The sequence below is a fragment of the Pristis pectinata genome, chromosome 11 (genome assembly GCF_009764475.1).
Source record: "Pristis pectinata isolate sPriPec2 chromosome 11, sPriPec2.1.pri, whole genome shotgun sequence".
NCBI classification, from domain to species: domain Eukaryota; kingdom Metazoa; phylum Chordata; class Chondrichthyes; order Rhinopristiformes; family Pristidae; genus Pristis; species Pristis pectinata.
In genome coordinates this window covers 60,186,236-60,214,179 of record NC_067415.1, presented here as the reverse complement: position 1 = coordinate 60,214,179, position 27,944 = coordinate 60,186,236, and the positions used below count along the sequence as shown (strand labels likewise).

Sequence of the window (27,944 nt, the reverse complement as noted above, 5' to 3'; positions counted from 1 at the left end):
GGATCTGGGGATTCATATCCACATATCCCTGAAAGTTGCTTTACAGGTGGTTAGGGTAGTTAAGAAAGCTTATGGGATGTTAGCTTGCATAAATCGTGGGATTGAGTTTAAAAGCCACGAGGTAATGATGCAGCTCTACAAAACTCTGGTTAGACCTCACTTGGAGTACTGTGTCCAATTCTGGTCGCCTCATTATAGGAAGGATGTGGAAGCGGTGGAAAGGGTGCAGAGGAGATTTACCAAGATGCTTCCTGGATTAGAGAGTATGGATTATGAGGAGAGACTAGGGGAGCTAGGGTTTGCTCTTTGGAGAGAAGGAGGATGAGGGGAGACATGATAGAGTTATACAAAATATTAATAGATAGCGTCGACAGCCAGCGCCTCTTTCCCAGGGCACCAATGCTCAATACAAGAGTTCAAGGGAGATATCTGTTGTGAGAAAGGTTCTTTTGGTATCTTAAAGATAAAGGTCTGGACACACAGTCTTTGTAATTTAAAAATGGTTTATTAACAAAGAGAAACACGGGGACAGAATGAATGGGAACAGATGCACACTCACACACTCTCAAGCAGGAGATCACGAATGTGGGGGGAAATCACAACAGAAGGTGAGGTGCACACACACACACACACACACACACACACACACACACACACACACACAATAACTGGGTACAAATGATCAAGGAATAAACAGTACAATGTTTGTACTCCCTAATTCTGGACAAATATTGGCTCTTTGGTCTCGGGAGTCCTTAACTAACTCCCCTGAAGTAGTGCACACCTTACCTCAACATCCTCGGAGACAGAAAAAGAGAAACAAAAACCAAACATGCAGCACGTTTATGCTGCTGGGGGCTGGGTAGCCCAGCAAGGACAAAGGTGTTTTAAACGGGCCAATAGTAGATGTGTCCAGGAACAAAGGTGCTCGCACAGACCAATCCGAGTGGTCCAGCAAGACAAAAGTGTTTACCTAATGGGGCGGAGCTGGACCCCTGATTGACAGTGGTGTAGCTTCCGACCTGATAGGCAATGTTATCATCCGACCATGGGGGTCAGTAGTGTTGTCACTGTCATCTGACCCCTGGCCTTTCATACTACAATATCAGAGGGAGGTTTTTCACGCAGAGAGTGGTTAGTGCATGGAATGCGCTGCCTGGGGTGGTGGTGGAGGCTGATATGTTGGTCAAGTTCAGGAGATTGTTAGATAAGCACATGGAGGAATTTAAAATAGAGGGATATGTGGCAGGAAGGGGTTAGATAGTCTTAGGTGTGGTTTAAAGGTCAGCACAACATGGTGGGCTGAAGGGCCTGTATTGTGCTGTATTGTTCTATGGTTCTATGGTACCTAGTTATACAGCTACAAGCAATCAAATGAACAATATTGGAAAAAAATGGTGTTCACCACAATTAGAGTGATACCACATCATACCATTGCACAAAGTTGATTTTTTTCCCTGGTTGTGATAATCCATTTTGTTTGTAATGTGAAACTGACTTAAAAACGAAACCAATTGTTGATGCATTGCACAGTTAAAAACATTTGACATATTACACATTAAAAACATTATGAAAACAATTCTACCACAATTCTTTTTTTCCAGCTTCTATTTCCTTTTTTTCCAGCAGAGAGAAATATGCTCACATTAATGTTCTAAACAGAAGTATTTTACAACTATATATCCATTATAATGAATGAAGAAAGAACTGGATGTTAACATGATTCTTATTTCTATATTCCTCTTTCTTTTATTTCAAGAATAACCACTTTGCCTTCGGTGCATTGGCCAACAGTCAGAGTAGTTCTATTGCCCCAAAAAATGTCCCATCACCAGTTAGGGCAATTTGTGCTTGAGTTCGAGGTATCACAAGTTCAAGTTCATCTCCCACTTCAAGTTTTGCAATACCTGATAGAAAAGAAACAAGTTGATCAGCAATTGTGACAGAAGCAAACAATGAAAAAACAAGTAAGGTGAACACCAAAACAAATCCTTACCAGCTGTGAAGCAAGAACTGTTTGGACAGCAGGCAGACATGTTTTGGATGCATCGAAATAGAATTACAGTCCGTGGCTCATTGCCCACACTGCTGGCCCTTCTTCTCTGGATAAAATGTCCCATTGTAAAAGTATTGTCTTTATACCAAACCTATGAATTTGGAAACATAGTACATCTGTGAATCTGCTGGTTCTTTCATTGTGAATCTTAGGATAAAAAACAACAAATCTCACGTCATATGTCAGTGATAATAAATCTGATTCCAATTAACTTACCTGACTGTACACCAGGAAGTAGCCAGTTTCTTTGACTGAGATCTTGTTACCCTCTTTGTCAAGAGCATCTCCTCTTTTCAAACTGAGAATCCAAGGGATTGCGGTCTCTTCTGTGATAGAATTTCAAATAAAGCTCAGCAGTGAACTCTGTGTGAAAGATTTGCTTGTTTGTTTGAGAGGGAAAATAAAGAAACTGAGGAAGATACCACACATTATAGAGGAATTGTAATAGATCCCAGCACACCTCAAAGCAAAAAACATGACTCAAGGTTCCCAACTCCTGAAGTCCTGCCTTGTGATCCCAGATGGAAAATTCACCTGTAGATGCTGGGTGACATCTTCCACTTTCACTCTGATCTGAAATGCAAGTGTTTTACAACTATATACAGTATCTATCACATTCCTCTCTCTTTTACTTTCAATGACAAAAAAAACACGTAACCTCTCCTGCATTGGCCAGCAATCCAAACTGATCACCTCTTTTCCAAATGAATGTAAGCAAGGATAGAGCCATGAAAGTAGGAGGAAGAGAAGGAAGAACAAACAAAGGGATGGCCCACTTCTGTTGAGTTAACTGTAGCTCATCGGTAGCTAAATAGTGATGGTTTGAGTTAACTGCAACAACTATTAAAAGATGCTCCAGGTATTTTAAATGCTCAGTAAGTGCAGCATACTATAATCTAAAACTGGCAGTATTTTATAGCTATCTCAATTTGCAATTGAAAAGATAACCAATTAAAACTCCTACATATGACACCTTTGGAAATGCTGCTGATGTGTTGGTGTGACTGTGGACAAGTGTTTCGTGGTCTCTTCTATGTGCCATAGTTTCTCCATCGCTTGTAGGTTACTCCTATTTTCTCAAGATGAAAGTTGGTCATAATTACATGTGAATATAAGAAAGAGGAGTAGGCCATTTGGCTCATCATTCACTAAAACCATAGTAGATCCTTTACTCAGCACTTCTTATCTTCACTCACCCCATATTCCTGATTCCCTTAATTAAAAAAAATATTAATCTCTATCTTGAAGAAACTCAGCGGTTCAACCTCAACAGCCCTTTTGGGCTGAGAACTCCAAAAATTCACTCTCCACTGGCTGAAGAAATTTCTCCTCATCTCTGTCCTGAATGACTAACTCCTTATTTTGATTTTGTAACTGTTGGCTATAAATACTCAAGCCAAGTGAAACATCGTCTTAGTACCTTTCCTATGAAGCCCTGTAAGAATTTTGCCAGTTTCAATGAAATCGCTTGTGTTTTTCTAAGCTCTATAGATCCAGACTGCTTAACTTTTCCCCATAAGATAAATTGTGCCCCCACCCCCCCATCCCTCCACCTACTGTTCTATAACCCAAGAATCAACCTGGTGAATTTGTTAAGGTAACCATGAAGGTAGATGATAGAATACTATTGACACTAGCTGAAAATAGAACTACTATGAATTACTATGAAATTACTATCTTTCATGACTATTTTAAGATAATCACAACTACTGGGCTCTGCTAAGAACCCTGTAAATTCATAATTTCTTCAGTAATACAAAAATGATTTTAGTTAAGTCCATGTGTTTTCACAGGGAGAGTTAATAAAGCTTTACTGCAGGAAATAACTAAAGCAGAAGCCATTGAGTTTTCTAAGACAGAATGTCTAAGCAACTGAAGCCAAAGAAGGTCAAGGTCTATGGGAGGTTAGTTTGGATGGCCTTACTAGGATCCGACTCAGACATGGTGGTTGAATGGCTCGCTGTGTGCTGAACATATGAATGTTCTGTAAATTTATGAATATTTAATAAACTGCTGTCATCTCATGACACAGGAGGATGTTCTGTCCATTGAGTCTATGCTGGCTCTCACAACAATCCCATTACCCACATATTTCCCTGAAATGTATTCTCTCTCACATGACCAAGAACAACTCCCTCCATAGACTCTCCCACCCACATACATTAAAGGTAATTTACAGTTGCGAATTAAACTACCAAACAGCACATCATTACAATGCAGCAGGAAACTGCAGCACCCAGAGGAAACCCATGTGGTCAGAGAGTGAGGTTGCAAATTTCACACAGAAAACCTGGAGGCCAGGATCAAACCTAGATTGTTGGAACTGTGAAGTAGCAGCATTACCTGCTGTGCTATGGTGTCACCATACACTCATGCATGGTCTCTTTGTAACCATACACTAGAGATGCCAATTTGCAAAATCATTAATCCAGAAAGCAGTTATTTATTAGCCCCTGTGATCACTTCCTTATTTAAGAAAGGAGGTGCGAGCATTGGAGGCAGTCCAGAAGAGATCCACTAGGCTAATTCCTGAGATGGGTAAGTTGTCCTATCATGAACAGCTAAAAAATGTTAGACCTCTATACATACAAGACCAAGAAGATAACTAGGGAGAGGATAGGACCACTCAAGGATAGAGGAAGGAATATGTGCTTAGAGGTGGAGGATGTGGGCGAGGTCCTAAATAAGTACTTTGCTTTGGTATTCACCAGGGAGGACGTAGGGTGAGAGATCAGTGTGGAGCATGATAGTGCATTTTGAGATAAAGAGTGGTGTTGGGTCTCTCAAAGAACATTCAGGTGGATCAATGTGATATATATCAGGTTATGAGAGAGGCAAGAGATGAGATTGCTAGGGCCTTGTCCAAGATCTTTGTGAGGCAGATATGACAGGCATTTAAGCGACTCTTAGATAGGTACATGAATATGCAGAGAATGGAGGGATATTAACCATGTGCAGGTAGAAGGGATTAGGCATCACTAGTTTAATTAGTTCGGTACAACATTGTGGGCCGAAGGGCCCGTTTTGGTGCTAAAATGTTCGATGTTCTATTCTTTGGAGGGGGTCATAACAGGGTAGATGTTGAGATTCTTCCACTGGTGGAAGAGTCTTGAAGAAGGAGACATAGTTTCAAGATTAGTTAAAACCAAAATGCACAGGAATTTCTTCCTGCAGAGAGTAATGAACCTTTTAGAATTTTCAACCTGAGAGGGTTGTGGAGGCTGGAGGGAAGTAGATAATTTTTTGAAGGATTGGGGAATTTATTGGGGAATGTTATAGAGAAGAGAAGTTGAGGCCAGGGTCAGATCTGCTATGATCATATTGAATGACAGGGCAGGCTTGAGGGACCAGTGGCTTTCTATTTTCTTGAGCTCTTGTGTTCTTCTTTAGGGTAATAGTGAGAAATTCAATTAATAGTTTTCTTATTTGACGAGTCAACAATCTATGATTAGGATATCATGACATTATCAACAATTTTGATGAAGCACAAAATTAGTACCAAAGTTATTCTTTCTAAAAGGAGAGAGAGTTCCACTTAAGCATATTTATGCACATATTCATGTTCAAATGCCAGCAAACAATATCATTACCAAACAACTGAATGTTTCAACAACAAACAGAATAAAACATTTGCAGACGTGCAAAGCTCCAGGCGAAAACTCTTAAAACTCTCTTTTGTTCTGTTCATAGATAAGCTTGATACTGACAAGTTTGCAGGATTAACTTTTCTTGCCATTTACATTCTATATTAACGTCAATGTAAGATTCTTTTACAACAATCAAATGGTACAGTGTAAGTAACCTACAATGCTATTGTAAATGAGGTTAATCTCATCCAATAGCTATAAACCTAGTATCAAAAAGGTAGCAGGTTATCTATTTTCCATACAAGTTCATTGCATGGGTTTAGGGTTCACATTTTATTACTAATAGTTCTGACAGTATTATTTATATAATCTACTGTAACTTAGATACTTACGTTTACCACCCTTGTTTAAAACAAATCTTCGTTCAACTTTACAGATTGGTTGTGGCTTTCCAAAGAAATGCCTCGGGCAATCATTTGCTAAGAATTCATAAAGACACTCTATTAAAATTCAGGTTAAAATGCAGGAAGCAATTGCATCATTTTTATTTATTAATTAAAATTACCTTTCATAAGTGGCATTTGATCATTCATAGCAATCAATTGCAAACAGGACTGCTGCACTAAAATAAAAGAAATAAAGTCAAACACATACAGTGCCATTCATTGATTTTACCATAAGTGCTGACAAGCAAGAGATCAAACAGAATGTATTCGATGGTTTATGTAAAGTTACTCTCAACTTCCATTCTGTTTAGCAAATATCTGTCCGGATTAGAAATAGTTCCATTTATACGTAAAAGGACAAAAACTGATGGAAGGTACGTACTCAAAAGGAAAAACAGTCCAGAAACTGGAAATCTAAGATTAAAAATAGAAAATGTGGGAAATAATCAGCATATCAGGTACTCTGTGATATAACACATGCAAGGAACTCAACACCATCCAGGACAAAAGAGGCCATTTGGATAGAATTCATTGACCACCCTAAACATTCACTTCCTCCAGCAGCAATGCACTATCATGGCAGTCTGTAACATCCATAAAATGTACTTTGTCTATGATTGCCTTGTCTATACCAGCAATAGCTCCCAAATGTGCCCTTCTTCCAACAGGAAAGACAAGAGCAGCAGATGCATGGGAACCCCACAGCCTGCAGGTTTTCCCTCCACCTCACAAACCGTCCTAATTTGGAATTCTATCTCTATTCCTTTCTTGTTGCTGGGATTAAAACTTGAACCTCCATACTTAACGATACTGGAGGCATGTACGGTAGGGCTACAGCTGTTCATAAAGGCAACTCACCACTACTATTTTCTAGGTAATTCAGGGTCAACAATAAATGTTGGTCTACCAAACAACAACTCCCACCTCCAACAAAATTTTTTAAAAACGTTCAAATATTGATGCTAGGAAAGGAGGTACACATGAGGTACATGGACATGGGGGAAAAACTTTTAAAAGATTGCAATAGTTCAAAGGAAATTAGGAAGGAATCAACACATTAAATGAAATAGTATCATAAAATATTCCACAAACTGGGATTAAATCACAAATTGTGAGGTAAACTGGCAGAATGAAGGTATAACTAGCCAATAATATCAAAAAGAGACCAAACGTTTTTTCAGATATATAAAGATTAAAAGAGAGGTCAGAGTGGACATCAGACCACTGGAAAATGACACTGGAGAGGTACCAATGGGGAAAAAAGAAATAGTGGATGAACTAAATACGTATTTTGCATCAGTCTTCACTGTGGAAGACACCAGTGACATGTCAGAAAATCGAGAGAGTTAGGGGGCAGAAGTGAGTGCAGTTACTATTACTAAGGAGAAGGTGCTTCGGAAGCTGAAAGGTCTGAAGGTAGATAAGTCACCTGGACTGGATGGACTACACCCCTGGCTTCTGAAAAAGGTAGCTGAAGAGATTGTGACAGCATTAGTAGTGATCTTTCAAGAATCACCAGATTCAGGAATGGTTACGGAGGACTGGAAAATCGCAAATGTCACTCCACTCTTCAAGAAGGGAGGGAGGCAAAAGACAGGAAATTATAGGCCAGTTAGCCTGACTTCAGTAGTTAGTAAGATGTTAGAGTGCAGTATTAAGGATGAGGTTTTGGGGTACTTGGAAGCTCATGATAAAATAGGCCAAAGTCAGCACAGTTTCCTTAAGGGGCAATCTTGCCTGACAAATCTGTTGGGATTCTTTGAGGAAGTAACAGGCAGGATAGACAAAGGAGAGTCAGCGGATGTTGTTTACTTGGATTTTCAGAAGCCCTTTGACAAGGTGCCGCACATGAGGCTGCTAAACAAGATAGGAGCCCATGGTATTCCAGGAAAGGTACCTGCATGGATAGAAGATTGACTGACTGCCAGAAGGCAGAGTGGAAATAAAGGGGGCCTTTTCTAGTTGGCTGCCAGTGACTAGTGGTGTTCGTCAGGGGTCAGTGTTGGGTCCGTTACTTTTCACATTATATGTCACTGATCTGAATGACGGAATTGATGGCTTTGTGGCCAAGTTTGCAGATGATACAAATATAGGTGGAGGGGCAAGTAGTGTTGAGGAAGCAGGGTGACTACAGAAGGACTTGGACAGGTTGCAGGAATGGGCAAAGAAGTAGCAGATGGAATATAGCGTTGGGAAGAGTATGGTTGTGCACTTTGGTAGAAGGAGTAAAGGCATGGAGTATTTTCTATACAGGGAGCAAATTCAGCAATTGGAGGTCCTAGTCCTAGACTTGGGAGTCCTAGTGCAGGATTACCTAAAGGTTAACTAGTAGGTTGAGTCGGTAGTAAGAAAGGCAAATTCAATGTTAGCATTCATTTTGAGAGGACAAGAATACAAAAGCAAGGATGTAATGCTGAGGCACTCATTAGACCACATTTGGAGTATTGTGAGCAGTTTTGGGCCCCATATCTAAGGAAAGATGTGCTGGCATTGCAGAGGGTTCAGAGGAGGTTTATGGCAATGCTTCTGGGAAAGGGTTAACGCGTGAGTAGCGTTTGATGGAACTGGGCCTGTACTCACTGGAGTTTAGAAGCATGAGGGGGAATCTCATTGAAACCTACCAAATATTGAAAGGCCTGGATACAGTGGACATGAAGAGGATGTTTCCAGTAGTGGGAGAGTCTAGGACCAGAGGCACAGCCTCAGAATAGGAGGTCCCTTTAGAACAGAGATGAGGAGAAATTTCTTTAGCCTGAGGAATGTGAATCTGTGGAATTCATTGCCATAGACAGCTGTGGAGGTCAAGTCATTGGGTATATTTAAAGCGGAGGTTGATAGGTTCTTGATTAGTAAGGGTGTCAAAGGTTATGGGGAGAAGGCAGGAGAATGGGGTTGAGAGGGAAAAATAAATCAGCCATGATTGAATGGTGGAGCAGACTCGATGGGCCGAATGGCCTAATTCTGCTCCTATGTCTTATGGATGTCCAGTGGCTGAGATGATTGCCCTCCAACCATTTGAACCATCTTCCAAAAAAAACTTGTGCCTTGAAATCCAATCATGGTGAATAATGTGTAGCAAAGCTGAAATATATGAAGGACCTACACCAGATTGATCCAGTGAAGTTCGCACTTCAAAATTGTGTTTGCATCTCATTGCAATGATGTCAGCAAAAGTGTAATTTCAAGACTCCATGGCATGAACCTAAATTGTCATGTCTGAATTCTTTCTACTGTGAAATGAGAGGCACAAATTCTATAAAACTACTGCTGGAATTTGTTGCAAAGAACTGGGAACATTTACTCAAGCCATTAAAAAACAGCATGGGAATGGATACCCTGTTTCTTGGACAAGAGCTCACAATATCTCAGTTTAAGGAATGGAGAGTGAGAGAGAGGTTCTCCATTCCCTAAGGCTGGGCAATGAAGCAGCAGTGGGAGGAGGTGGCCAAGGAAGTCAGTGTGAGAAATAATGCCTAAAGGATTTGGATGTAGAGCTAGTGAAAGGTTTAATGATTTCAAATGATGACAAAAAAAAATCAGTCAATATAGCAACTATTCCAAGCTCACAAGAGCTATATCATTACCCTCATTCACGGCTACATTAATTTTCCAACACACAATTAAGAGTAATCTATTAACCAGAACTCCTGCCGAACATTCATATGCTGGACTACACTCTCATATATTTACCACTATTGGCTCAGACCCACATCTCACCCCTTACACACATGCCAAGCCATTCAATGTGGCATTCACATCATTCAGGCTTGCTGCAGTGAACTCAACTGTACTCTTCCCTTTCTCCTGCAGCAGCAGTAGGCAGATGGTGGACACTACACAGCACGCAGACTCATTGAGGAACAGTCACCATCACTGGTTGGCCGATACACAGTCCATCGCCAAGGGCACCACAAATAACCTTGAAGCTGATGGTATGTTCACATCCTATCCTCCTTCATTCCACACTTTCTCCTAGTTTATAATGTGGTTTAAACATGCACTATTACTTGTGTCCCTCCTCAACACAATCATATCCTTGTGCTTTTCTTCCTTCAGAAACCCAAAGCTCTCAACTGCTGAGCAGGAAGGAAGGCAATGATATCCTATCATTTGAGCTTTCTGAGGAAGTGACAAAGATGATTGATGAGGATAGTGCAGTGGATGCTGTATACATGGATGTTAGTAAGACATATGACAATGTCCTTCATGCTAGGTTGATCCAGAAGGATAAGATGCATGGCATCTACAATGACTTGGTGGATTGGATTCAAAATTTGCTTGACAGAAGACAGAGAGCAGCGGTGAATGGGTGTTATTCTGACTGGAGATCTGTAACCAGTGGTGCTCCACGGGGATCTGTGCTGGGACCTCCGTTGTTAGTGATTTATATAAATAACTTGGTCAAAAATGTAGGCGGGCTGAATTGTAAGTTTGCACAAATCCAGGGGAGTGGTAGGACCCTTAAGAGCATTGATGTACAGAGGGATCTTGGGGTTCTAAGTCCATAACTCCCTAAAAGTGACTGCACAAGTTGATAAGGTGGTAAAGAAGGCATATGACATGCTTGCATTTATTAGTCGAGGCATTGAGTTCAAGAGTCAGGAAGTTATGTTGCAGCTTTATAAAACTCTGGTTAGGCCGCATCTGGAGTATTGTATTCTGTTATTAGACGTCATTAGTTTAAGTTGTTCGGCACAACATCGTGGGCGAAAGGGCCTGTTCCTGTGCTGTACTGTTCTGTGTTCTATATTCTATGTAGATGATTAAAAAGCTGGTGGAGTTGCAGATAGCGAAGAATGTTGTCATAGGATATAGCAGGATATAGATCAGTTGCAGATATGTGCAGAGAAATGGCCGATGGAACTTAATGTGTTGTCTTGCACTTCAAACATAAGGGGAAAAAATGAAGTAAATGGCAGGACCCTTTGGAGCATTGAGGGGGAGAGAGATCTTGGGGTCCAAGTCTATAGTTCCATGAAAGTGGCAACACAAGTAGATAGGGTGGTAAAGAAAGTGTATGGCATACTTGCCTTCATCGGTTGGGGCATTTGAGTATGAGTCAGGAAGTCATGTTACAGCTGTTACACCTTTGATAGGACTGCATTTGGAGTACTGTGTCCAGTTCTGGTCATCCCATTACAGGAAATATGTGGAGGCTTTGGATAGGGTGCGGAAGAGGTTCACTAGTTTGAAGAATTAGAGAGCATTAGCTATAAGGAGAGGTTGGACAGACTTTGATTCTTTTCTCTGGAGAGTCAGAGGCTGAAGAGTGGCCTGATAGAGGTTTATGAAATTATGAGAAGAATACATAAGGTAGACTTTCAGAGTCTTTTACCCAGGGTAAAAATGTCAAATACTAGAGGACATGGCTTTAAGATGAGATGGAGGAAGTTTAAAGGAAGATGTGAAGGGTAAATTTTTTACACAAAGAGGTGGTGGTGGAAGAAGACACAATGGTGATGTTTAAGAGGCATTTAGACGGGCACGTGAACAGGCAGGGAATGGATCGATATGGATCAGATGCAGGCAGATAGGTTTAGTTTAATTTGGTATCATGGTTGGCACAGACATTGGGTTCCTGTTCTATGAACTGACACTACAGTCACCAGATGAGACAAAGGCACTCTACAGATAATATTCATAAGTTAGGAGGCAAATCTGCGTGTGGTGAACCATTACGCATGAGTGATCTTCATCACAGGCCAAGGGTTGGGTCACACAAGAATTCAGACCCAAGGACTCTGATGAGGAATTCAGGTGAAGGAATTCAGGTGACTTACAGGTGAAGGATGATCAACATGAAGATTTACATGCTTGAGATATTTTCTGATCCTGCCTGAAAGCCTGTGTGAAATTTTGAGGAACATAAGGAATACAACTTCAATCTTGCATGGGGCTCTGTGCTAAGTTTAGAACTCATCTTTTCCAGCTTGAGGGAAGATTCTAGCTTTACATTAGGACTTACACATTCAAACATGATTTCAAATTCAGCTTCCATTGGAGCTTAGCAGAAGCCACCCGACATCTGTGCTGCAGTGGAAGCTCAGACTGCTGCCATTACATTGCTGCATGACAGTGTTCAAGTGGGCTTTGAAGGTGCCACAGCAGCCCAGCAATCCATCCCCAAAAGATTAATACCATTTTTGATGTACTGGCCTACAAAAGTGAAAGTAGCTGTGGTCTGTCAAGATAAAAGTACTCATGATAACAGTATTGTCACTCTGACTGTGTCTATATTGCTGTCAATCAATCAGATAGTCTGGCCTGTTGCTGCTGAAGTTGGTGCAATTGGAGGTCCACAGCTGCTTATTGTCTTTATATCGCACCAACTGCAGCTTCTTCCACTGCAAGGGAGTTGCCTTCCTCTAGTAGCAACAGAGAGGAAGAAACACTGAAACTATCTTCCTATAGGGTATATGTTTCCACTTTATTTTTATTCATCCATGGAAATATGCATCACTGGTTGTTCATTAAATAATTTTCCTTGAGCAGGTGGTGAGATGTTTTCTTCTTGACTCCTCAGTGCTTGTGTTGAAAGAAATCCCATTGTACTGCTGTTGAATTTTTATTCAGTTTCCACAGAAGAACTGTGTTATGATTCCAAGTCAGGTGTGATGTGAGCATTCAACTGCAAAGTGAACTCCTAGCGATGGCTGCCATTGTTCTTCTAGGAGGCAAAATTCACGGCTTTTCTTTCTGCTACAAAGGAAGCTTAGGTTTTTGGTCATTTTGTGCATACCATACAGAGCAACCACAGTGAATCATTGGTTGGCAGTAGTGAATGTTCAAAATGTTTGATGGAGCAGCATTCATGTAGAGTTCATTGTCCTGAATGGTTAGATTACTTCAATGTGAATAAACCTGCACACACCAATGAAAGCAAAGACTAATCTTTCACTTCCTCGATATCCACTTCGATTGAAGCAAAAGCTTTGCAAATTCACAGGAATTGAAAACAAAGACTTGATTCACAATAAAAGTAAATTGAAGTCTCTGTGGATTGGCTTAATGCTGCAAGCAACAGATTCTAATATGTGCTTGCAACCACCAAATTAATCTGGGTCCTGGTCAGCTTCTATGGTCCCCAGGATATGGTAATACCATTAAATATCAAATACAAATATTCAAATTATTCTTGTTAGAGATGGCAATTGCCTGGAATATGTGGCCCACATCATTCCAATGCTGAGTCCAATGGTCTGTGCATGCAAAGCACAGGTTACTTCTCTATCCCTTATTCAGTGGTACAGTCCTCAAGTAAACTGCTGTGGAATCTGGCTACCTCCTGACAGACCATTAGAGATCGCCTCTTATGATGATCATCTGCCTCTTCCTCATCCTCATCAGTCTGCTTTAACTCTGCCTCCAACTGTTGTTGGGGTAGCAGCAAGTGCTTTGTCCACCTAATAGCCAAATTGTGGAGAATGCAGCTATGATGATGAAATGGAAGATGCTTTCTGAAGTGTACTGCTGTCCCCAGACCACTGTGTGCTTCTGAATTGCTGCTTAGGGACCTGAATACTTTTCTTCACAGTACTCCTAGTAGCCTTGTGAGTCTCTTTGTACATCTACTCTGCAACACTTCCAGATGAATATATTGCACTATGGAGCTATATATTCATATGAAAGTCTTTTAAACTTCCCTTCTCTCCACCCCCCCCCCCCCCGAGATATCCATCAAGTCCAGTAGCAACTGATGTATGGTGAACATGATAGACTACCATGGAATGATTATGTTATGTGAGCTTCCCAAGTCCATAGCGTTGACTATTGAGATCTTCCAAAGGTTGTCACACACCAGCTGTATGTTCATGGAGTGTGAACCCTATTTGTCATGAGAACTTTAGGATTCCGATGTGTGTAGTTTGTTATTCCCTGGCAAATCTTTGTGTCTGTCCTGCTTGGTGCTCTCTATTCAAGGAAGAGATGTATTCTTTTCACTTTGAGAAGAGTCACTGTGAAAGCCCAAATGCAGATGTAAGCTGCAAACAATGAGACATGGTCAGTCACTGCTGTCTGAAACATTTTGTATTGTATCTTTAAAAATAAAGATGCTATTGCATTCCTATTGTCTCTTATTTCCAATAATTTCTGTCTTTGATACTTCAAGGACATTTTCCCTTACACTATAATGCCTTCCGTTATCAAATTTGCAATCGCTTCTCCTCTTTCTTCTTTTCTCTGAGAATATATTGTATCCAGTGTTATTGTATTCACTTTTTCAGCCATGTCTCATTTATTGCTGCTGTTGCCATCATTTTCTCTATCTGCAGATCAAGTGCATCCACGCTTCCAAACATGGCTTAGAACTTCCTTTATTTTTATAATCTCTCCCAATTCTGTATTCTTTCTCTAAATGCATCTTCTAATGCTCTCTGCATCTTGATTCTACATTTCAAATTCAACATCTTAATGCCCAACTCCATCCCAAACTTGTTTTTAAGATCTCTCCCTTAGCATCAGTTAGTTTGCAAAGACATTGTTCCCAGTTCTGTTTTCAGGCAACTTGCTCATCCTCAGCAGATCTCTCCCACTAATGGCAATTCTCTCCTTCATGTAAAACAAGTATATTGCTGCAGCCACACCATAACACACATCATTTTGGTCCGTTGTTATGAGCCAACTCCCTAGGTTTAATGTCTAAATTGTGAAATTCTGAACATTTACTGACAGAGAAAATTGTTAAAAAGGACATTCTCTGACTTGAGTTCCCTCTGTAATAGTAATAAGAAGCATACAAGAAACTGTAATGAGGCTGAGACATAATGAATCCTAAAAGGGAAATGTAGAAATGTAAAGAAAATGGAAAGGACTTGGGAAACAGCAGGGGATTATGCTAATCAGAAAGCTGTTTCAATAGCCCACTGCATGGATTTTAGGCTGAATAGCTTTCTATGGGTTAAACATCTAGAATTCTTTTGCAACACACAAAGGAGCTGGAGGAACTCAGCTTGTCAGGCAGCATCTATGGAGGGAAATTGACAGTCAACGTTTTGGGTTGAGATGCTTCATCAAGACTGGAAAGAAAGAGGGGACAAGCCAGTATAAACGGACGACGGGAAGGGATGGAGCATAAGCTGGCGGGTTATAGGTGGATCCAAGTGAGAGGGGGATGATAGGCAGGTGAGGGAGGGGGAGAGTAGGAATGATACAAGAAGCTGGAAGTAACAAAGGGCTGAAGAAGATGGAATCTGATAGGAGAGGACAGTGGACCATGGAATAAAGGGAAGGAGGTGAGGAGGGGAACCAGTGGGAAGAATGTGTGGGTGATGAGCAGATTAAGAGGGCAGGAGAGGTGAAAGAGAAGGGGTCATGGGTCCGGTGGAATAAAGGAAAAAAGTGGGACAGAGGGTAGTGATCTGTGATCACTGTGACATAGCACTGCTGCTAATCCTTTCGTGTTTTTTGAACAACAGGGTAAAAAGAGGAACCTTTGTAAATCGCAGAACATATTAATAGAAGAGGAAATTGCATAACAGCTCTTGATTCTCAAGAAATTAAGATGTAAAATTAGCAGGATCAAATGTTCCAAGAAATATTTGTCTTCAGGTGGCATAAAGGATCCTTGAAAATCATATGGATCTGGAACAGAAATGTCCTGGATCAACAAAAGTCCGAACAACATTTCATTTTGAATTTTTCCTTTTTTGTTAATAACTTTTTTGGATGTAGGATTCCCTTCTCCTCCAATACAATTCAATTACTTGAAGTCATCTTCAGAAGCTCTTAAGTCGCTGGCTGATTTGAAGCTTATACCAACTTCATGACAAAGTGTTCTAGATAGGAATCTAGATATTGTCTTGAAAAGAAAGCTATCTTCAAAATTGCAAGCGTCGAAAGAAATGATCTTGAGCTTCCTGGTACCCATTAACAGCAACGTTGTGAATTACTTACCAGTGCTTCTGAACAGTGCATTCATTCCTCAATGAACTAAAAGATTAGTCATTTGTCTTCCAGCAGGTTCTTGATCCAGCTTTCAACAAATTTAATTACTGCATTTTATATTTTCATGTTTACAACTAAAAAATAGAATACATATTTTTAATTTTTATACATTTGATAAATATCAGCCTGGGTTCCGAAGCAACACTCTTGCCTTTTAGTCAGAAAATCTCTGACATCTGGGTAGGACTGAGGAAGGGCTGCACTAAAATCTTTTAAAGGATAATTTAAACTGAGACCCCATCTACCCCCCCAGAGACATAAAATATCCTACAATTATATTCAAATAGAACCGGGCATTTTCTGTGGTGTTTTGGTCCATTATCGATCAAGTATCACCGAGAAGAGATTATCTGGCCATTCTCTCAATTCCATTAGCTGGAGCTTGCTGTATCCAAAATCACTGCTACATTTCATGCTAAGGCCCTGGATATCCTGTTGTTGTCTCTGTGCCATTATCTGCTAGCATGTACATCACATGATAGTGCTTAAAGTTTTTGCAGAGTTTTCCTCACAAACATCCAGACTGATATCTAAATTAGCACAGCTGTCTCATAGACTGGTCAAGCAATAGCCTGTGATGTACTCACAAAATCATATCTTAATAACAACATTTCAGACTCTTCACCACATTTCCTACCTGGTCTGTCCTGCTGGTGTGACAGGACATACCCACCAGAGGTGGCAACGTAATGATAAACAGGCATGAGGGTGCAGCTCTTGAAGTCATCAACATTGACTCAAAATCCTATGACACTGCATCAGGATAAGACATGAAAAAGGAAACTCCCTTTGATTATCACATACTCCTTTCCCTCAGCTGATGAATTATACTCATACATATAGCTGATGAAGAAACCTTGGTGGATAGGTGAGAGTGTGGGGGAGGAGAACATCGGGGGTGTGGGTTTCCTGAAATTGGAATATTCATTGTTGATACCATTGGGCTGTAAGCTACCCAAGTGGAATGAATATGAGATATTGTTCTTCCAATTTGCATTTGGCCTCTCTGTAGCAGACCTAGGACAGACAAGTCAGTGTGGGAGTGGGAAGAAGGGTTGAAATGACATCCAAACAATAACTGGAGATGGCCACTGCAGGCAGATTGCAGGTGCTCCACAAAACAGTCACTTAGTCTGTGCTTTGTTTCACTGATGTAGAGGAGGTCACATCATGACCACTGAATGCAGTAGCCCAGGTTGGAAGAGGTGCCATGACTATCAAGCCAGGGAATCAATGCCAGTTCAATGATGAGCACCAATATGAGAACAGCACTTCATATTCTGTCTTGGTAGTCTCCAACCTGACGGCATGAACATCGATTTCTCTAACTTCCAGTAACCATTCCCTTCTGTCCCCCTTTTTTCTCTTTATCCTACAGACCATATCACCCCTTCTCTTTCCCCTCCCTTGCCTTCTCCATCAGCCCATCACCCACACATTCCTCCCTCCAGTACCCCTCCTCACCTCCTTCCCTTTATTCCATAGTCTACTGTGCTCTTCTATCAGATTCCATCTTCTTCAGCCCTTAGTCACAACCACCTATTACCTCCCAGCTTCTTACATAGAACCATAGAACAATACAGCACAATACAGGCCCTTCGACCCACCATGTTTTGCCAACCTTTAAACCACACCTAAGACTATCTAACCCCTTCCTCCCACATATCCCTCTATTTTAAATTCCTCCATATGCTTATCTAACAATCTCTTGAACTTGACCAACATACCTGCCTCCACCATTACCCCAGGCAGCGCATTCCATGCACCAACCACTCTCTGGGTAAAAAACCTCCCTCTGATATCTCCCTTGAAACTCCCACCCATGCCATGCCCTCTTGTATTGAACATTGGTGCCCTGGGAAAGAGGCGCTGGCTGTCTACTCTATCTATTCCTCTTAAGATTTTCTACACCTCTATTACGTCTCCCCTCATCCTCCTTCTCTCCAAAGAGTAAAGCACTAGCTCCCCTAGTCTCTCCTCATGATCCATACTCTCCAAACCAGGCAGCATCTTGGTAAATCTCCTCTGCACCCTTTCCAACGCTTCCACATCCTTCCTATAATGAGGCGACCAGAACTGGACACAGTACTCTAAGCGTGGTCTAACCAGAGTTTTGTGAAGCTGCATCATTACCTCACGGCTCTTAGACTCGACCCCACAACTTATGAAAGCTAACATCTCATAAGCTTTCTTAACTACCCTAACCACCTGTGAGGCAACTTTCAGTGATCTGTGGATATGAACCCCCAGATCCCTCTGCTCCTCCACACTACTCAGCATCCTGTCATTAACCTTGTACTCCGCCTTGGAGTTTGTCCTTCCAAAGTGTACCACCTCACACTTCTCCGGATTGAACTCCGTCTGCCACTTCTCAGCCCAGCTCTGCATCCCATCAATATCCTTCTGCAATCTTCGACAGTCCTCCACACTATCCACAACACCACCAACCTTTGTGTCGTCTGCAAACTTGCTAACCCACCCTTCCACCCCTTTATCCAAGTCATTAATAAATATTACGAAAAGTAGAGGTCCCAGAACCGATCCTTGTGGGACACCGCTAGTCACAGCCCTCCAATCTGAATGCACTCCCTCCACCACAACCCTCATTCCCAATCTCCCCCTCCTCATCTCCCTCTCACCTGGATCCACCTATCACCCTCCAGCTCTTGCTCCACCCCCTCCCCACCTTTTTATACTGGCTTTCTTTCCCTCTTTCTTTCTAGTCCTGATGAAGGGCCTCAACCCAAAATGTCAACTGTCCATTTCCCTCCATAGGTACTGCCTGACCTGCTGAGTTCCTCCAGCATCTTGTGTGTTGCTCCAGATTTCCAGTATCTGCAGTCTCTCTTGTGTCTCAATGATGACCAGAGTAGAGCATGCCAGAAGCAGTATCAGGCATATCTTAAAACAATGAGGTGACAGTCTGATGAAGCTGCAATACACCATCACATGCATTCTAAACCCTGAAAACATCACGCAATACATAGAGCTAAACAATCTCACAACCAGCAGATTGAAGCTCTGCAGTTCTACCACATCAAGGCGGTGGAAAATTCAGCAGGATGAGGAGGCTCCAAGAACATTCCCATCCTCAATGATGGTCTGTTTTTTCTTTAGCATGAGAGTGCTATAGAAAAAACAGAAGCATTTGAAACCACATTCAGCCAGAAATGCTGAACTGCTGATTCATCTTGGCTTCCTCCTGAGATCTGTGCTGGCAAAAAAGCCAGTTTCAGCCAATTCTGTTCACGCTACATGATATCGAGGAATGGCTGACAGCACCAAACATAACAAAGGCTACGGGACCAGACAACATCCCAGCTGTAGAACTGAGAACCTGTGCTTCAGAACTAGATGCAACTCTAGACAGGCTGTTCCAGCACAATCACAACACTGGCATCTACCAACAATGTGGAACATCACCCAGGGTACATCCTGTTCACAAAAAGTAGGATAAACCGAATCTGGCTAACTACCATTCAATCATGAGCAACATGATTGAAGTTATCACTGATAGTGCTTTAAGCAGTGCTTCCTCACGAATAGCTTATTCACTGATGCACTTTTGAGTTTCACTAGGACCACCCATATCCAGACCTCATCACAACCTTGGTCCAAAGATGAACAAAAGAATTGAATCCCAAGAACTCAGTAAAGCATTTGAACAAGTACATTATCAAGGTACACTGTTGAAACTGATGTCAATGAGCATAAACTGAAAGTGCCCCAGCGGCTGGAGTCATACATCACACTAATAAAAATGGTTTTGCTTATTGAAGGTCAATCATCCCCATGGCAGTCAATGCAGGAATTCCTGAGGAAGGCCCAACAATCTTCAACTGTTTCATCAATGATCTTCCTTCCATCATAAGGTCAGAAGTTGGGATGTTCACTGATGATTGCACAATGTTCAATTCCATTTGCAACTCCTTACTAAATGAAGGAATCCATGCCTTCCTGCAGCAAGAACTAGATGACATAGGTAGGAGAAGGAAACAAGGTCTAACAACACGGATTTAGGAGGCTAGGTAGCTATTTAAAGAGCAAGACCTCAAAGGTTGTAATTTCCGGATTGCTTCCAGTGTTAGGAGCTAGGGAATATAGGAATAGAAGGGTAGATCAGATGAACGGGTGGGTGAAGAGATGGTGCAGGCTGGTCGACTTTAGGTTCCTGCATCTTTGGGTCCATTTCTGGGGAAGATGCGACCTGTAGAAGTGGGACAGGTTGCACTTAAATCAGAACGGGACCAACACCTTAGAGGTTTGCTAGTGCTGTTGAGAAAGGTTTAAGCTGAGTTGGCAGGGGAAAGGGGCTCAGGATAGATTTTCAGATGGGGAGAAACAGTCACGTAGAGGAGTAAAAGTCAATTGTCCAAAAGGCAGATCAGGAGGACAAATGCCACATGATGAGAATACAAACCTATATTGCATACAGAGGGGAATGTAAAAGAGGAGGTGGCATTTCACTATTAATCCAGGAATGCATTACTTCAGTACTGAGGGAGGATATCTGAGAAGGCTCCTCAAGTGAGTCCATATGGGTAGAGATTAGGAACTAAAAGGATGTTGTCACTTTGCTGGGGGCATATTACAAGCTACCTAGCAGTCAATAAGAGGTAGAGGAACAGATATGTAGGCAAATACCAGACAGAGGTGATTTAAAAAATAGAGTTATAGTACTAGGGATTTTACTTTCCCAAATATTAACTGGGATTACCTTAGTGTAAAAGGCTCAGAAGGGGCAGAATTTTTAAGGTGTGTCCAGGAGAACCTTTTGACACAGACCAACAAGGGAAGGAGCATTACTGCAGCTTGTCTTGGGGAATGTAGCTGATTAAGTGGAGGCAGTGTCAGTGGGGCAGCATCTTGGAGGTAGTGACATGCCCTTTGGCCCACAATGTCTGTGACAAGCATGATGCTAAATTAAATTAATTCCTTCTGCCTGCATATGATCTATATCCCTCCATTCCCTGCATATTCATGTGCCTATCTAAAAGCATCTTGAATGCCACTATTGTATCTGCTTGCATCACTTACCCCTCGCAGTGCATTTCAGGCACCCACCACTCTCTGTGCAAAAAACTTACTCCACGCATCCCATTAAACTTTCTCCCTCTCATCTTAAATGCATGACCTCCAATATTAGACATTTTGGCCCTGGGATAAAGATTCTATCTATGCCTCTAGCACTCCAGAGAAAACAATCCAAGTTTGTCCAACCTCTCCTTCCAGCACCTGCCCTCTAACCCAGGCAGCATCCTGGTAAACCTCTTCTGAACCCTCTCCAAATCCTCCACACCCTTCCTGTTATGAAGTGGCCAGAACTGTGCACCTTGTCTTTTGTCCATAGTGTGGCGTAACCAAAGTTTTGTACAACTGCATCATGACTTCCTGACTCATATACTGTATGCCCCTTGCAATAAAGGCAAGCAAGCCATATACATTTTTTAGTTGTTTTACCACTTTAAGGGAAGTATGGATTTGGATCCCAAGATCTCTCTGTACATCAATGCTGTTAAGGGTCCTGCCATTAACTGGATACTTTCCCCTTCCATTTGATCTCCCAGTGTAACACCTCACACTTGCCCAGATTACACTCCATCTGCCATTTCTCCACCCATAACTGATCTATATCCTACTATATCCTTTGGTGACCTTCTTCGCCATCTGCAGTTCTAATTTTTTTGTCGTCTGCAAGCTTACTAATCAACCCACCTACATTTTTGTCCAAGTCATTTATATACATCACAAACAACAGGTCCCAAGCACTAATCCCTGCAGAACACCACTGGTCACAGACTTCCAGCCAGAATAACACCCTTCTACCACTACCCTCTGTTTTCTACCGGCAAGCCAATTCTGAATCCAAACTATCAAGTCACTGTGGATCCTATGCATCTTAATCTTCCTGATCAACCTACCATGAAAGACCTTGTTAAACATCTTACTAAAGTACACGTAGACAACATCCACTGATATATGCTCATCAAACACCTTGGTCACCTCCTTAAAAAGTTCAATCAAGTTTGTAAGACATGACCTGCCCACACAGAACCATGCTGACTGTCCCTGATTAGCCCACATTCTTCTAAATGTAAATAAATCCTATCCCTAAGAATCTTCTTCAATACCTGCCCTACCATTGATGTGAGGTTCACTGGCCTGAAATTTCCCAGATTATCTCTATTTTCCTTCTTAAACAAAGGAACAACATTGTCTTCTCTCCATTTCTCTGGGACTTCACCTGTGGCCAGAGAGGATACAAAGATATCCATTAAAGCCCCAGCAATCTCCTTTCTTGCCTCTCTCAATAACCTTGGATAGATTCCATCAAGCCCTGGGGATTTATCTGCCCTAATGTTCTTCAAGAGACCAACACCATCTCCTCCTTGATCTTAAACTGCCCCAGCATAATAGAATAACCTACACTAATCTCGCTATCCTCTATGGCCTTCTCCTTGGTAAATACTGATACAAAAATGAAATGATCATGAAGATGAAGAATAAAGGTCTTAAACTGGGGGAAGGAAAATTTGATTAAAACAAGACAGTACCAGGAAAATTTAGACTGGGAGCATCTACTTTCAGTTAAGTCTTTATCTGCACAGTGGGAAGCATTGAAAGGAAAATTAACAAGAGTTCAGGGCCAACATATTCCTGTAAGGGAGAAAGTCAAAGATACCAAGTACAGGGAACCCTGGATTGTCAAGGTATGTCAAAAGTTGGATAAAGAGAAATAAGGAAGCATATAGAATGTATGGAGAACTACAGACCAGGGAGGCATATCAGGAGTATAAAAAAATCAGGAGACATTTAAAAAAGAAATTAGGAAGGCAAAGATGTGTCATGAAATATCACTAGCAGGCAGGATTAACATAAATCCAAAGGCATTTTGGAAGTATATTAAGGGTAAAAGAATAATCAAGAAAAAGTAGGACCCATCAGGGATAACTGGGGCAATTTGAGTGTAGAGCCAGAAGGTATTGCTGAGGTCCTAAATAAATACATTTCATTGGTATTCGTAAAGGAAAGTGACTTTGTAGTTGGATAACTCAGTGAAGGGGAAACTCTAGTGCAAATCTCCATAAATAAAGAGGAGGTACTCGATGCCTTAGTAGGCTTAAAGGTGCATTACACTTATGTGGCTGCTGTGGGAGGAAAGGAAAGAGATTGTCGGGGTTCCCGCTGAGATTTTTACATCTTTGCTAGCCACAAGTGAGGTACCAAATGACTGGAGGATGTAGTCCTCTTTTTAAGAAGGACAACAGGAAAAACCCTGGCATTTACAGACCTGTAGTCCTAACATCAGTAGCCGGGAAATCATTGGAAAAAAGTCTGAGGGACAGGATTAATGATTACTTGGAAAGGCAGGGACTAACCAGAGATGGTCAACATGGCTTTGTCAAGGGCACCTGACCAATTTAATTGAAGTTTTTGAGGAAGTAATAAAATGTATTTATGACAGCAGTGCAGTGGATGTGGTTAAATGGACTTCAGTAAGGTTTTTGACAAGATCCCACTTGCGATACTGGTCCAAAAGGTTTAGGTGCCAAGACCTGGGGCAAGTTGGCAAATGGGATCCAAAATTGGTTTGGCAATAGGAGACAGAGGATGATGGTAGAGGGTTGTTTTTGTGTTTGTATGCCTGTGACTTGTGATGTTCCACAGGAATTGCTGCTGGGACCCTTGCTGTTTGTAATATACATGAATAATTTGGATGTCAGAAGCATGATCAGTAAGTTCACAGATGACATGAAGATTGGTGGAGCTGTTGACAATGTGGAAGGTAGTTAGGCTACAGGGTGGTATCAATGTGTTGGTGAAATGGGCTGAGAAATGGCAGATAAGAGTTTAATTGAGATAAGTGTGAGATGATACATTTTGGGAGTTCTAATGAATGGAGTACTGAGGAACAGAGGGACCTTGATATGCAAGGTCAAAGACCGCTAAAGGTGGCAGTGTGGGTTGATAATGTCAGTAAGAAGGCACATCGGATGCTGGCCTTCATTAGTCAGAGCACTGACTACAAAAACAGGAGGTTATTCTCCAACTTTATAAAAACTTTGGTCAGACCTCAGTTGGAGTACTGCATGCAGTTCTGGTCACCAAACTATTGGAAGGATATGGTAGCACTGAAGAGAGTGCAGGGGAAATCCACTAGAACAGAAAGTCTCAGTTATGAGGAAATACTGGAGAAACTACGTCTGTCCTCCCTGGAGTGGAGGAGTTTAAGAGTGGGGCATGATTGAAGTATATAAAATTATGAGGGAATATAGATAGGGTAGACTGCAGGAAACCTTTCCTCTTATCAGACATGAATAAAACTAGATGACATAGATGTAGGGGAAGGGAAAAGAAATTCAGAGGGGATTTGAGGGGTCCTTTTTCACCCGGAGAACTGTGAGTGCATGGAATGCACTGCTGGAGAGAGTGATGGAAGCAGAGTCACTTACGACCTTTTGGAGGTATCTAGATGAGTTGCCAAGGCATTGAAAGCCATGGGGCAAGCATTAGATAAAAGGATTAATATGGATGGGTGTCCATTAGTCAATATGAATGTATTGGGCCATATGGCCTGTTTCAATGCTGTATGACATTCAGGTGTGAGCTGATAAGTGACAAGTCAGATTTGCCACAAAAGTGCCAAGGCAAAATGGCCAAAGAGTTCTGTTCTTTTACCTCAGTGTACTCATGTGATGAAATAATCTGTATGGATGGCATGCAAAACAAAGTTTTTCACTGTACCTCAGTACATGTGACAATAATAAACCAATTTACCAATTTGCAATGGCCATCTCCAACAGAAGAGAGCCGAATCACTTATCCTCGCCACTCAATTACATAACGTCACTGACATCACTCCACCATCAGCATCTTTTGGGTCAATATTGACCAGAAACTCAAATTGATCAGCCACATAAATGTAAGACTAGGTCTGAGGCTGGGTATCCTGTGGCAAATGATTGGTCTCCTTATACCCCAAGTGATCCATCTCCTTTCCACCATCTACAAGGCACAAACAACGAGGCTTGTCATCTCCACTTGCTTGGATGAGTACAGCACAGCACCAATAACTCTCAAGAAACTCAACATCATCCAGGTCAAAGCAGCCCATTTGACTGGCACCTTATCAATCAACATTCATTCCCTCCACCACCAGTACACAGTAACTGCAAATTGTCAGCTGTTATTTTGCCCACGCTAGTCCAACAGCACTCCCCAAATCTGCAACATCTACCACTGAGAAGAGAATGGCGGCACTTTCAGGTTTCTGCTCAAACTGCGCAATATTCTGTCATGGAAATATGTTGCCAATCCTTCATCGATGTTGGGTCTAAATCCTGGAATTTCCTACCCTACAGTGCTGTGGGAGCACCTTCACCAGATAGTCTGCACTGGGTTAAAAATCATTATCACCTTCTCAAAGGCACTTAGAGGTCAGCAATAAATACTAGCCTGGCCAGTGATGCCCAAATGCTGAAAATGAATGACAAAAAACTGAAGACATCATTCAAATTTTATCCAAGTGTTTCAATCTTTGTTAAACCAGCTTAGTAAGACAAATGGAATTAAACCATAAATTCTTTCCAAATGGTTGGAAATTTTTTAAAAGCTGACTTTTTTTTTCTGGAATATTGGGGAGCAGTAGTTAGAAAAGTACCACATACTACAGGGGGATTTACAAGGTTTTGTTGAGTCACAATAAGGGGAAAACTCCTTTAAGCTTCACAATAGGGAACTACTGTATGTAAAAATAAACAGAACTAAGATAATTATTTACTGGCAGAATTTTCAATTTTGCTTTGTATAATTTGAATTCTAAAACCTTTTTCACATTTAAAGTCAGCTAAGCATCTACTGCATAACATTCCTTAATATACTGTATATTAAGAATAATCTTGAGAGCTACTAATCAATTAGTTTTATGGCCAAATACACCTTAAAGCTCTGGATAAATTTTCAGACTACTAGTTAATTTTTCATTGCATAAAGCAATACATTTAACCTACGAGTACCAGCTAGCACCAGTGGCAAGACTATTCATTCCAGATAAGCAATACTGATCGGGGCAATGCTCTCTACCAGACAATTGTAATTTTACGCATTTTGGGAGCACTGGCTGGAGCATTCATACTGCCCAACCTCAACATCAAGATAATTTAAAAAAATAGACTTAAAAAGAAACCCTCAGGACTTCTTAAAACTAAAACATGACAGTGTAAAATGGGGAAGAGACCACATCTGGAGGTGGGTGAGGTTCTGATTCCAATATGTGTTGAGTTTGCATTCTAAATAAAGCCTAAAAAAAACTTATGCTAAAACACAACTTTTAGAATATACTGTTTAACTACACAAATAACTATATTTTCAAACTGCACATAATGCAAATTATTTGTATGCAAAATAAATCCAAAGTTTATCTCACACGGACACATACAAACCTTGTTCAGGAAGAGACCTGCTTCCTCTAAATTTTATTTTTCTTTCTGTTGATTTCTCCCTATTGCTCAAGTTTCTCTCAAGAAATTCACTAACCTGATAAAACAAAACATACAATTTAAAAATATTCAACACAGTGCAACTGATGGTAAGTAATTTGATTTGAACAATTGCAATTCTTTTGGATTTAATTAGCTGTAGTAGGTACCTGATTTACTGAACTGTTCCAGTTGGTTGACATGCCCTTGGTCATCCTCATCAATGCTTGTAAATGATCCCTTTGGGACCCGTACGTTCCCAACTCCTCTCTTAGAGCTGAGATTTCTGCTTGCAGTGCAAAAACATGGCATAGAGTTACTGCTGTTATGTAGGCCAACAAAAAAACTACCGAAGTAAGGATGAAGGCAGAGCAGATCATACATCTGTGTTCTGTGTGGAACTCTTTCTTTTGTTGTAGCATTTTCATCTTCATCCCAATTTTTTCATCGCACATTTCAACTACTGTAGCACAATAACCCAGATTGGCAATTATGCATAATAATTCACAACAGTTGCTACTTGCTTAAGTTGTACTTTCTCTGTAACATTTTCTAGTTCTGCAATTGCACACATTTATATTTCTGCTTACTTCAAACTATAACTAAACAATGGTTGATCTGTATGATGTTTTCTTCCTAATACAAACTCCACCTCCTTTGCAGACTCCTCCCTTCAAATATAACTTCCCCAACTTGTCCAGCAGGTCTTGTTCAATATGATTTGCTGCCTCACAAAACCATTCTTCCTTCATTATTTAGGAATGATCTTAATTGATTGAAGGTGAGTTTATTTTCATTTTTACTAGTTTGAAGGGATTTTTGCCCTTTGTTTTGATGACCAGGAGCCTGAGAGGAAAATAATGGAGAGGCCAATAATGGAGAGGCCAGTTAGTAATAGTAATTAAGATATGTTTAATGCTGAGCTATACTTCAATTCCCCATTCTGCACATAGTGGGTTTTCTCTTAGAAATGTTGTAACATTAGTATGAATGGAAGGATCATTCCCATCTGGGACTTCTGTGGAGATGTTAAGTAGTGACATTGGATGAGATCCTGCTGACCCAGACTCTCACCAGGATTGCAACCTGCTGTCCTTCCATGTTTATTCTTACTGCTCTGAATCCAAGGGCTAATCTTGTTGCTCTGAGTATCTAGGGTTCCGGTACTTTACAAAATGTGAAAGCCTCACTCCTAGCCTTGCCAGCTACAAAAAGCTGAGTGAATCTATTTTTAAAATCTCTAATTGCCACTGAAACACTTATGTGATTAAAAATAATAAAGTGAAATAGGATAAAAAGTAATTTACCTTCCTCTTTCCCTTATAACAGCCCTAAATCATCTCTGAAATCAATGGGGTCTCATAGGAAAGATGTGATAACACTAGAGAGGACACAAAGGAAATTCACCAGGACATTGCCTGGGATGCATCAT

General features: G+C 41.1%; 1 protein-coding gene across 1 annotated transcript; it reads right to left on the bottom strand.

The window, feature by feature from the left end:
* Positions 1-1,794: 1,794 nt before the first annotated feature.
* LOC127576150 (tumor necrosis factor ligand superfamily member 13B-like) lies at positions 1,795-26,946 on the bottom strand. Its single transcript, XM_052026538.1, has 7 exons — positions 26,683-26,946; positions 26,477-26,570; positions 6,209-6,265; positions 6,036-6,122; positions 2,273-2,382; positions 1,997-2,147; positions 1,795-1,907 (listed from the first exon to the last, which is right to left on the bottom strand). The coding sequence occupies exons 1-7, from the start codon at positions 26,944-26,946 to the stop codon at positions 1,795-1,797; spliced, it is 876 nt and encodes a 291-aa protein (XP_051882498.1).
* Positions 26,947-27,944: the final 998 nt, after the last annotated feature.